Genomic DNA, 12,211 nt, shown 5'->3' with positions numbered 1-12,211 from the left:
ATTTTTCCAACTTGTGTGGTTAAAAAAATGTAAATGAAAAATAAAAATTGTATGATACCCTACACGCTTGTGTACACTGAGATTTTATATCCGTGTCTATGCTAAAGAACGTTGCGTAGATAGATACATTTCTTATAGCTAGGCCCTACATGGATGAACGGTACATGTGCTGTAATACATGATATATTGGCGGCATGAAATTTCGCGAATTGGAGCCGACTACCTTTTTAGTGGTATAAACGTTCGAGAATCGATACTGGCGTTCAATGCATATAGTGTAGACAAGAACTTCCACATGCATTCTAATTTCGTGAATCTTGGCGCTAGCAAAATTTGCGAAATCAAAATGCACGTGAATATTCCTTGTTTTACATTAATATGTAGGCCTACTGGCGTACACGTCTTTTGACTGTTTTGTTGACAAAGAGAGTTGACAAAGAATAGCAATGTGTAGGCCTCTATGTGGCATATAATAATGAGTGGATGTTGAAATCGCTTACCCTGTTCATATCAATAACATTTGCAAGTATTGTCACTTGTGGTATATAGGTCTAGCTAAATCTATCATATGGCATCCATGCAAACATCAAAATATTACACCACACACATCATCAAACAATATGCACCCTCCATAACACTCACATAATGTGCATATAGCAGATACACACTTGAAATAACAACGTAAGTCTCGTATAATCTTCATTCACAGAGAGCCGTTATAGGTTTATAGGTAGAGAACCACTTTAACAACTGTGTCTCTCAAGGCCATGCGTAGAAAGAGCAATTTGAAGACCAACTTGGCGCTATCCTATACACAAATAACATTTGTTTTGTTTGTTCATCCTTTGCTCTTCCACTAAAAATCTCTGTATCATTCTATAACAAATTTATGCATTAAACTTCTACAAATTATTTAATATATTTCTGCTGGAATGAATGAATGAATGAATGAACGAATAAGAACACTGGAGTCAGTACATTTTGTGATTCATTTATATAAACTTTAATGCTTTCAAAAGTTTACTGGCTTCATCTTTACATAAGTACAAAGTAATATAAACACAGCATATTGAGGCTTTTCAAGAACTGCTAAAAATGAAACGCAAACAAGTGTATAGACAATGCACCAAAGTATGTTGAAAAAGAAAAAAAATGATGTGGAATGATTTGTTCATGATAGACAGTCATGATACAGTTGCATGGTTTAATAAATACAATACTGTACTACAGTAGTTCCTTAAAAAGAAATGGTGTTACTGAGTTACGGCATCTGGTGGGTGATAAAATTTGCCTCCACAGAATTCTGTGCAGCCCTATCCTACAGAATTTACCCCATCATTTATTTTCTTTTGACGAGGTAATTTCTTAAGACTTGAATAAGGCATAATACTGAGTAGTCCATTTAGGTGAAGGGTCAGCACACCATATGGTATAAGTCTGCACAATGGTGTCAGTAGACACCATAATCGCAGCCACCACTACAGCACCAGGAAAACAGCGGGCAGGAGTTACAATGCAGTTGTCATTAACCAGGCAATAGCAAACTGATGATTGAATGCGATGGATCTCAGAATAAAATTGGTTCCATGCTAGGTGTTCCTGTACATCACTCAGGCCGATGCAGACAGCATGGATAAACTCCTTTCCCCCATTTGTCAAATCCAGACGCCCAGTGTGAGATAGTAACGAGTGATGAGAGACCGTATAGACGCCTGAAAATTGCATACAATCTTTATCTACCAGAGTGTCACGATGTGACTGAGAGTGCGAGTGTGGAATGTGTGAGATTCCTTTGTTCAGGCAAGCCATCAGGTGGGAAATGGGGACAGCAGGCGTAAACAGCATAGAAAGTTAGAATCGGGCAAGCCAGGTGGAGAGAAGTGGTTAGGGAGAAAGGACAGTGTGGAAGAAAGAGGGAGGCTCAGTGGAGTCAGGGTAGAATGGCTAATGTAGAAAGGGAGAGTTGGTAGGAGAGAATAGGTATTTAGTTAGGGGGAGATAGTTGGGATAGATAGGTTTAAAGCCAAAAGGAGGAATTAGTTGGAAAGAAAAGGGACATGTAATAAAAAGGGGAAAGCTAGTTGGAACCAGTTTAAGCACAGTAGAGGGTGGAGTTATATTAGAGGCGACCAGGAAAGTAAATTTGGAGGGAAAATCAGTTGGACCTCAACATCTGTCAGAGCAAGACATGCTCTTCTAACTCACTGGTGATAGGAGTAGAGAGGTAGCTGATCGGCCTACAACGCAGCGCTGCATTTCAGGCAGGAGAGTCATGGCACAGCAGCCCCGCGCATTAGGGCAGGGCACGCGCAAGACATGCTGCACTGACAACAGCTGAAGTCTCCTACTCACCATTACTTCAGGGTCTGAACACCAAATCAGACGTAAGTAGTTTTGTAGCTGTATTAAGTTGTTTTTGCAATATTCTGAGTTCGTCATTCTTGTTATATATATATATATATATATATATATATATATATATATATATATATATATATATATATTTGTATATAGAGATTTATGTTATGTTCGCTGGTTCACTATAATATGTGGATTAATGATGTTAAAGTAAAGATTATGTTGTATGTCAGATTGGATAATAAGGTTGTATAATGATGAAATAGGATTTGTTTTAGTTTGGCAAGAAGGCAGGCCAAGTCAGCAGGTGAATGTTATAGGTGGAATGTTTAAATTTACAGCGATATTTGTGGATACAGTATATTTTGGTTTTCTATGGTTGTATCAGGAAAATACAATCCAGGTTTTGTTGTTCATAATTAAAGTGAATGAAGTTATAGTGGGGTGGCTTAGTGACAAATATACTGATAATCGTGACACGCCGGACAAAAGTGTCATTTTTTCCTCAGACATTGGTATATATATGAGGATCAAAATTAGGGGGTGCTCCAAGAAATCCGCTAACAGAAAAAATGAGAAAATGCCCTTAATTTGTACATAACAATAATGTCTGAATTCAAAGACTATACACAGGGCATTCGCCAGGTTTCTGTACAATGCAATGCAATGTACATGGTTGCTAGTCTTAAAATTCAGACCCATAATACGACATATTATGTGCATGTTTACAGTAATACACCATTTTTACTGGTTTTCCTATGGTAACAGGTGGTTAGTCTGTGTTGCAGACCTGAGGGAGGTGTGTTGGAATAGTCCAGTTTTCTTAAGCACCTTTTCATTGAATAATTTCATATAATTTCTGGTAAAGGATTTTTTTAGTACTGTCTACCTCCTGTAGAGAAATGGCAAAGAGTGACATGTGACTCTGGCTCAGATACTTTAAATCTTGGGCAATGACTGAGCCAGGTGTAGGACTATGTCACAGTTCATTTTTTCTCCCAGAACTACTAGTTTACCAGTAGAAGAGCTGCATATTCCATTGAGAACTTAAGGTTTTGGGTATTGCCCTACATATTTCCTAACAAATTTAACCCGTTTCCTCCAAGATTGTGTGAATTCCATAGGTTTAGCGCAGGGATTACCTGGTTCCCGTAAGCAATTTTTATAGTCCGCACCTCCCCTCTTTATATGTTTCTTATTTCTTATGGGGGTTATTCAAATGTTTAAAAAGTTAAAAGTCTGCTTTCATAGATAAAGTTGAATTTAGACAATTTGAATATTTTTAAAGATATATTGATATTTGTAATTTCACTCATAAAGACTTAAAGCGGTTTGAATATTTTTGGTCTGATAGCTATGTATAGACATGTTATTAAAAAGTAAAAGCAATGTTTGATTGGTTCACATTATCCAAAGAGGGTGGGATGTAGTTGGCTGGTGAACAAAGTCTATGGGGAAGTTTAAAAAGTTGATAGAAATAAAACAAAATCGGCATAGAGCAGAATCTAAATCACAATATGATATGACAAAATTCCCGACCCCAAAGGCGGTTGATTCTATGATGCTTTATGTCAAAATACATTCCACCCAAAAATACATGTGATTGATAGGAGGAAAAAGTATAGCACATTAAAAACAATATAGTTCAACTAACCCCATTAGTCCAGCAGCATAATGAAATGATTGTTAAGTTTTATCGCCTTGTCAATTGAAGATGATGTTACATAATGACAATTATCAAAGTCAGGTAGATCTACTAGTATATCAAGAAACCAAAAAGAAGGGGTGGGGTGGGGAGAGAAGAATGAAGTAAGTTATTAGTATCTGTAGTTTTGGTTTTCAGTATATTCATTTTAATTTCCTTAATTTCCGTTAGGTCATCATGGATTGGAGCATTTGTGTACTAGTAATCTGCCAGGAACAAACACAAGAAAAACTTAAAGGTCCTATATATACACTTTTGGGAGAGTGACTTGAAAAAAATGTTCAGGATATCACATTTTATGCATAATATGTGTAGGTCTGGGGGCATTTCATGAAGCATTTTGTCCGACAAGTTGTCGGACAAATTTGCTCTCTGCCAATCAGATGCAAGGATTTCTGTAGTTTGTAACAGTTTGTCAGAAAAATATCTGACCAAACTGCTTCATGAAATGCCCCCCTGTTGTATCACAAGACATCCTACCATATACAGTTTTTGCAATCAAAGCAAACATATAAAGAGATATCAGTATTTTTCTCATTAAAGCATAAATGCGGACGGTTTAGTCTGGAAACATGTTATCATAGAAATATTGTTCACATTTTGTGTTATTAACAATACTTAACATTGATTATACAGATTCATTTTTTTTTTTACAGAGGTTCTTTCTATCCGTAACTCACACTTAAGAATAATTTTCAAGCACTAATTTTGGGTTTTTGCCTTTAATTATCCACAAAAAGGAGGACTCAATGCATAAAAGGTGTATGCTTTATTTTTGGAAAATGTTGAGGAGATCAGGAAAATAATATATATTGATGTAGATTTTGGACCTGAAGGAGCAGTTGAAGCATTTTTAAGAAACAATGCCTTGTGGCATCGTTCTTATCATCAAAAATTAATAATGACAAACTCAAATGAAAATTGGAGGGGGGAAGAAAAGATGAACATAATGACATGAGACAGCTTGGTAAAGATTAAACGCTAAAATAGACAATGCAGCCTCTTTTCTCAGTTTATACTTATCCAGAGTGTGTGCTTTCTTTCCAGTACCGGTATTATTATTTAGATAGGTTAGGGGAATCCCTTTGAATTGTGTGATACATCATTTTAAAGCTTACAGTCTGCTCTTTCAGAATCTGTCCTTAAAGGACAAGTCCACCTTCATGCGCACGTGGATTCAGTGAATACAACAATATTAGTAGGACACATCACAGAAAGCTTGGAAAAAATCGTACAATCCGTTCAAAAGTTATGATTTTTTAAGGTATCTGCACAGTCGCGGCTGGATGAAAAGACTACCACAGTGTATGATGTCACATGCGCACATTCTAAGGAAAATGAAATGAGAATTTCACAAAACCATACTTTTTGAATAAAGTTCACATAGTTTCTTTGACTTGCTAGTGACGTATGTCAAGGGTAATATTATTCCCCCTGCCTTCTGAAAGAGAAGTCGAGTATCCTTTTGTAAGCGAAAATAATTTATGTTGAATTTTCTTTATTCATTCTTTATATCGTTGTACACATGTGATATTACAAGGTATAGTAGTCTTCTCATCCAGCCTCGACTGCATGAGCAGAAACTTCAAAAATTCATAACTTTAGAACGGATTGTCCAATTTTCCTCAAACTCTCACTGATGTGTTCTACTATTGTTGCTGCATTCACTCAACCCACATGCTATAAAGGTGACAAATCTTTGTCTGGCGACTTTTTTGTTGATCAATAATACCAACCCTGATGGAAATCTCTTCAAATTCATAAGTTCTGAAGTCTCCTTTAAGTTTAACCAAAATCTATATATGTAGTTGCCATGGCAACATACCACTTAACACTAATGAAAAGTATTTCAAACCTCTATACATCCCGTTGATCAGTTGTACCTATTCAAATGGAATCTCTTCCAAACTGGAAAATAGCCTCCTGTAACTAACTTCAATTAAAAACCCTAGTTTTGGGTTGCCATGGCAACGCACAAATCAACAATTATATTTGACCCCTGGTTTATACTCTTGGTACCTTCTATACAACGTTCATATCAAATTTTGTGAAAATTGAATCTTCCTACCTGGAGAAATAAACAAAAACATGATTTTTAGAAAAAGTTCATTGACCTTTGACCTTTGGCCTTTGGAAATTTCACCCCAAATTCAATCAAAATATTTTACTTGTTCTCAATATTCTTCCTGCCAAGTTTTATCCAGATTGGATATTCCTGACCTGAGAAATAGCCAAAAAACCTATTTCACAAATAAAGGTCATTGACCTTTGACCTCTAACCTCCTTCCCAGCATCAATTTTCTTGGAGCACCCTATTTTTTGAGAAGGTACATCATGAAGTACCTTTGGTGAAAAAATCATGCTTTTGTCCGCCGTGTCACGATAATTTCACTAAGCCACCCCACTATTAGAAGTTTGTTAAGTGATAAGTTAAAATGTAATTTTGGTTGCTGAAGGATTTAAAGGTTAGTTATAATGAGAAAGGGATATATGTTAAGAGAATACAGTTTAGCTGGTTTTTGATTGAGATAGTTTATATGAGATGATTTGTCATGTTTATATGTTAAGTGAGTTATGAGTATATACATGGCGATGGTTTATTTCTGTAGTATGTATATATAGGTCTGTTTGTCATGGTGGAAGTATACAGGAGCATTATTGGTTAAGTATAAGGAAATATTGAACTGTGGTTCATGTTTGAGATTACCCTGTGAATATATAATGTTATGAGAGGTGGTTATAATATCCCCATATAGATCGACACCGACGAGCTGGGCTCGACGGAACCATCGTTATCTCGACGGCATAGCAAATACGCTCGGCGGAATCACCGTCAGGTAACTCAACGGCATCATATTGACGGCATCACCATTAGCTCAACGGCATCTCGGTTAGCGTGAGGGCAATTCCCGCTACCCTGACAGAATTCCCGTACCTTGGTAGTCCTCCGGTGCAAGCGGTGGCATCTCGGTCGACACGACGACAACTCCCGCCAGCCGGACGACATCCTCGACATCGCGATTATCCGGGCAACTTCTGCATTACCGCACAGACTAGTTCACACCACCCCCCCCCCCCCCATTCCCGTCGGACAGTATACATTGAAACCACACGTGCGCACAGTAAAGTATTGAGCCACAGGTATTTTATTCAACCCGGGTCTAGGATGTGTTTATAAGATTAGTCTAGGATGTGTTTACATGAGGAAAGGATTTATTAGCATATTATATTATCTCATTGGATTGCTCCTGAACGTTTCTATAATTTCTGTGGTGTAAATACGAACGCAATTGTAATAGGTTTTTTTTTTGTGGGAAAGTATTGTAAAAATATATATATATTTTTTTGAAGTCTTGTTGGAAAAATAAATAGCATAAGAGCTGCATTTTTTGTTCAGTAAACTCACGAAGTGTTGAAGTGTATTAATTACAGTGTATCTCATAGCAGAACCAGACTTATCGTCAGTCGTAGATAAATACAGATCATAGAGCTGACATAAATGGCGACCACGAAGGGACATTTTTTTTTTCTTTCATTGATAGGTTAGGTTAGATTGAGAAACTGTTAATTATATAGATTTGGTATGTGTTCCATTGTCTTATGTTAACCCAGTTTTGCATGTTCTCACCAAGAAATAGTTACAGGGTGCACGGAGACTTCGACTGCTGCAGTGCCATTTCCAGTTTTGATACAAGCACCGTTGCCAGTACTCCTGTGCCTGCCTGATACCGCTGTGCTGCGTTGGGTGAGTTTATTGCTGGGGTTAACATAATGGATAGGGACAGGTTTATAGAACAGGGTAAAGAGTTTGGACTTAGAGGGATGAAATTAAAGGAGTATGTAGACACGTGTGTGCGAGAAGCGCGAGATGAGAGAGCGGCAGCTAGAGCTGCAGAGGCGGCTTTGAAGCAATCAGAAACTGATTTGATAGCCAAACAAATTCAACTCGAGGAACTTAGGAATGAGATAGGAACGTCTAGCAGTGCGACTCGTGTCACACACAGGCCAAGTGTTCCTCCTCTTCCGGTGTTCCAAGATGGAAAGGACGACATAGACGCGTATCTGTGTAGGTTCGAAAGACACGCTACCAGTGTAGGATGGGAGCAGTCAGATTGGGGGATAGCTATATCAGCCCTGTTGACAGGTAAAGCTCTGAGTATTGTGTCTCGACTTACGGCATCAGAATCTATGCAGTATGAGGCTGTCAAGAAGGCGTTACTCAAGGGATACGACCTCACTGAAGAAGGGTACAGGTTGAAATTTAGGAATGCAAAGATACATCATGGGGAAATGTACAGTCAATTTGCCGATAGAATCGAGAAATATTTGGATCGATGGGTTGAACTTAGCCCATATAGTGATGATGCTGTTGGATTAAAGAATCTCTTTCTGCAGGAACAGATTCTAGAGACATGCAGTAAAGATTTACTGATGTTTCTACGAGAGCGGGGACCGCAAAAGCTTCCAGAGTTGTTGTGTCTGGCGGAACAGTACCGGGAAGCGCATGCAGACCCGAGACTCCGACGCATGAAAGAGAAACGTCCAAATGGAGCCCAGCCGTCGGATAGTAGCAGTCCAAAAGGAGATGCACCTGTGAAAGGCAAAGCACCCAGCGAGGGAAATGCTGCACCAGGGAAGGTGTGCTTCAACTGTGGGAAAGCCGGACATTTCTCCAGGGACTGCAGAGCAAGACGAGTGCGGCTAGAGAAGGCTGCATCCCTCGAAGACTCACCGAGGGGAGACCCACCTAAGGAGGCAGGTGGGGAGTCACCGGCAACTAGAAAGGGGAGTTCGTCAACTCACCATGACCAAGGTGCGATGTGTATTGTGGTACATAGGTCGCCGGTTGTTGAGCGAAATCTCACCAAAGACGGAAGCGAAGTGAAATTGGCCTGTGGAGGTACACTACCTGTGCTCTCTGCGGTCGCGTGTGGTACCAGTGAAGGAAGGATGCCAGTCTGCAAGGGCAGGGTCAATGGCAAGCGAGTGGACGTGCTGCGAGACACGGGATGTTCGACTGTGGTAGTGAGACAGGGCCTTGTGAAAGATGAGCAACTCACCTCAGAGGAGAGGACGTGTGTTCTTATTGACGGGACTGTCAAGAGCTTCCAAGTAGCCCGCGTAGAGCTTGATACGCCCTACTTCAGAGGACAGGTGGAGGCACTATGCATGACCAGGCCTGTGTATGACGTCATCCTCGGAAACATACCGGGTGTGAAGGAGCCAACCAATCCCGACCAATCGTGGACACCTCCAGAGCTTCAGGCACACGCAGTGGAGACAAGAGGACAGAAGGAGCGAGCAAGGAGAACTCAGCCACCACTTATCGTACCCAAACCAGTGGAGGATGTGGTTAGTGTGGACGACCTTATCAAGGCGCAGGTTGACGATACTTCATTAGCCCCCATGAAGAGATTAGCAGAGACGGGAGAGGTCAAGGTGAGACGCCACGGTAGTTCTTCGCGTCTACTGTATAAGAAGGGAGTGCTCTATCGAGAGTATGTCGAGGCAACGCCAGGGTCTGACACTGTGCTGCAAGTAGTTGTGCCGGGTAAGCTTCGTGATAGAGTTTTGAAACTGGCTCATGAGTCGATTCTAGGAGGTCACTTAGGGGCAAAGAAAACAAGTGAGAAGATTCAGACTCATTTCTTCTGGTCAGGGATGCACGCAGACGTAGTGCGCTACTGTAGGTCGTGTGAGGTATGTCAGCGGACAACACCAAAAGGGAAGGTCACAAAAGTACCACTCGGATCTACACCACTGATTGATGAACCATTTCGGCGTGTGGCTATGGATCTGGTAGGACCAATCGAGCCAGCAACTAGTCATGGACATCGTTTCATTCTGACAGTTGTCGACTACGCAACTAGATACCCAGAGGCCATACCATTGCGGCGGATTGACACTCAAACCATTGCAGAAGCACTGATGGGTATCTACTCAAGAGTGGGGATACCAAGAGAAGTGCTGACTGACAGGGGTAGCCAATTTACCTCGGAGATGATGAAGGAGATCTCGCGACTCCTGTCTATTCGCCAGTTTACGACGACACCCTACCACCCTGCCTGTAACGGGTTAGTTGAACGTTTTAATGGCACACTCAAGTCAATGCTCCGCAAGATGTGTGAGGAGAGACCGAAAGATTGGGACAGGTACCTCAATCCCCTTCTGTTTGCGTATAGAGAGGCAGTGCAAGAGAGTACGGGATTCTCTCCCTTCGAGCTCCTCTATGGACGGGTGGTTAGAGGTCCACTAACCATTCTCAAGGAGCTATGGACAAGTGATGTGAGGAGCCAGAAACGAAGACGACCTACCAATATGTGCTGGACCTAAAAGACCGACTAGAGGCAACTTGCAACCTAGCTCAGCAGAACCTATCGAGAGCAGCAGAGAAGTATCGGAGACAGTACAACAAGAAAGCCAAGGCCAGGAAGTTTGAAATTGACGACGAAGTACTGCTCCTCCTTCCCACTGATGGCAACAAATTGCTCATGCAGTGGAAAGGGCCTTTCAAAGTGGTTGGAAAGGTAGGTCAGATGGACTACAAGATTGATGTAGGGGGCAAGGTAAAAACCTTCCATGCAAACCTCCTGAAGCAGTTCTTCAGACGGCAGGAACGTGCAGGAGTCCTAGACATTGCCTGCACGCCAGTAGTTGATGACAGCATGGATGAGAGTGAAGATGAGGAGGAGGACAGAGTCAGCTCAGTACCAAACGGCGAGCTGGTACACCTCCCACCTCTCACCTCATCAGAAACGGTTCGAGACGTACAGATAGGACCAGAGCTGGATGACGATCAACTTCAGTTTCTTTATCACTGCAGTCAAAGGTAGTGAAAATGTCGGCGCAGACTATCTGAGTCGACTACCCGAGTCATGAATTATTTTGCAGATAGGTAGGATGTTGCATATATTTCAGGTATCAACAATTTGGTGTGCAAGTGTCACACTGTTGTCATTCTCACCGAGTAATAGCTCATGAGTGATGATTTAGTAGCTGTAGGATATGCTGTCTAGATGTGTGTTTGTTGAGAAATGTTCAGAAGTGTCATATCACCGACAAGTTATTAGAAAATTAGATATGACTAATTTCTTGAAGTAGGGGGTGATATGTCACGATGTGACTGAGAGTGCGAGTGTGGAATGTGTGAGATTCCTTTGTTCAGGCAAGCCATCAGGTGGGAAATGGGGACAGCAGGCGTAAACAGCATAGAAAGTTAGAATCGGGCAAGCCAGGTGGAGAGAAGTGGTTAGGGAGAAAGGACAGTGTGGAAGAAAGAGGGAGGCTCAGTGGAGTCAGGGTAGAATGGCTAATGTAGAAAGGGAGAGTTGGTAGGAGAGAATAGGTATTTAGTTAGGGGGAGATAGTTGGGATAGATAGGTTTAAAGCCAAAAGGAGGAATTAGTTGGAAAGAAAAGGGACATGTAATAAAAAGGGGAAAGCTAGTTGGAACCAGTTTAAGCACAGTAGAGGGTGGAGTTATATTAGAGGCGACAAGGAAAGTAAATTTGGAGGGAAAATCAGTTGGACCTCAACATCTGTCAGAGCAAGACATGCTCTTCTAACTCACTGGTGATAGGAGTAGAGAGGTAGCTGATCGGCCTACAACGCAGCGCTGCATTTCAGGCAGGAGAGTCATGGCACAGCAGCCCCACGCATTAGGGCAGGGCACGCGCAAGACATGCTGCACTGACAACAGCTGAAGTCTCCTACTCACCATTACTTCAGGGTCTGAACACCAAATCAGACGTAAGTAGTTTTGTAGCTGTATTAAGTTGTTTTTGCAATATTCTGAGTTCGTCATTCTTGTTATATATATATATATATATATATATATATATATATATATATATATTTGTATATAGAGATTTATGTTATGTTCGCTGGTTCACTATAATATGTGGATTAATGATGTTAAAGTAAAGATTATGTTGTATGTCAGATTGGATAATAAGGTTGTATAATGATGAAATAGGATTTGTTTTAGTTTGGCAAGAAGGCAGGCCAAGTCAGCAGGTGAATGTTATAGGTGGAATGTTTAAATTTACAGCGATATTTGTGGATACAGTATATTTTGGTTTTCTATGGTTGTATCAGGAAAATACAATCCAGGTTTTGTTGTTCATAATTAAAGTGAATGAAGTTAGA

General features: G+C 40.7%; 1 protein-coding gene across 1 annotated transcript; it reads left to right on the top strand.

The window, feature by feature from the left end:
• The first annotated feature begins 7,834 nt into the window (after positions 1–7,834).
• On the top strand, positions 7,835–10,896 carry LOC139729717 (uncharacterized). Its single transcript, XM_071640646.1, has 2 exons — positions 7,835–10,343; positions 10,400–10,896. The coding sequence occupies exons 1-2, from the start codon at positions 7,835–7,837 to the stop codon at positions 10,894–10,896; spliced, it is 3,006 nt and encodes a 1,001-aa protein (XP_071496747.1).
• Positions 10,897–12,211: the final 1,315 nt, after the last annotated feature.

This window comes from Diadema antillarum, unplaced genomic scaffold (assembly GCF_040938485.1).
Source record: "Diadema antillarum isolate AM-2024a unplaced genomic scaffold, OU_Dant_1.0 seq00000251_RagTag, whole genome shotgun sequence".
In the NCBI taxonomy this organism is placed as follows: domain Eukaryota; kingdom Metazoa; phylum Echinodermata; class Echinoidea; order Diadematoida; family Diadematidae; genus Diadema; species Diadema antillarum.
This window is presented reverse-complemented; position numbering and strand designations above follow the sequence as displayed.

Excerpts from the sequence above, each read along its gene's own strand:
- LOC139729717 (XM_071640646.1), top strand. The coding sequence starts at position 7,835 with ATGGATAGGGACAGGTTTATAGAACAGGGTAAAGAGTTTGGACTTAGA. Across the intron at positions 10,344-10,399 it reads TCTCAAGGAGCTATGGACAA|ACCGACTAGAGGCAACTTGC; the intron begins GTGATGTGAGGA and ends TGGACCTAAAAG.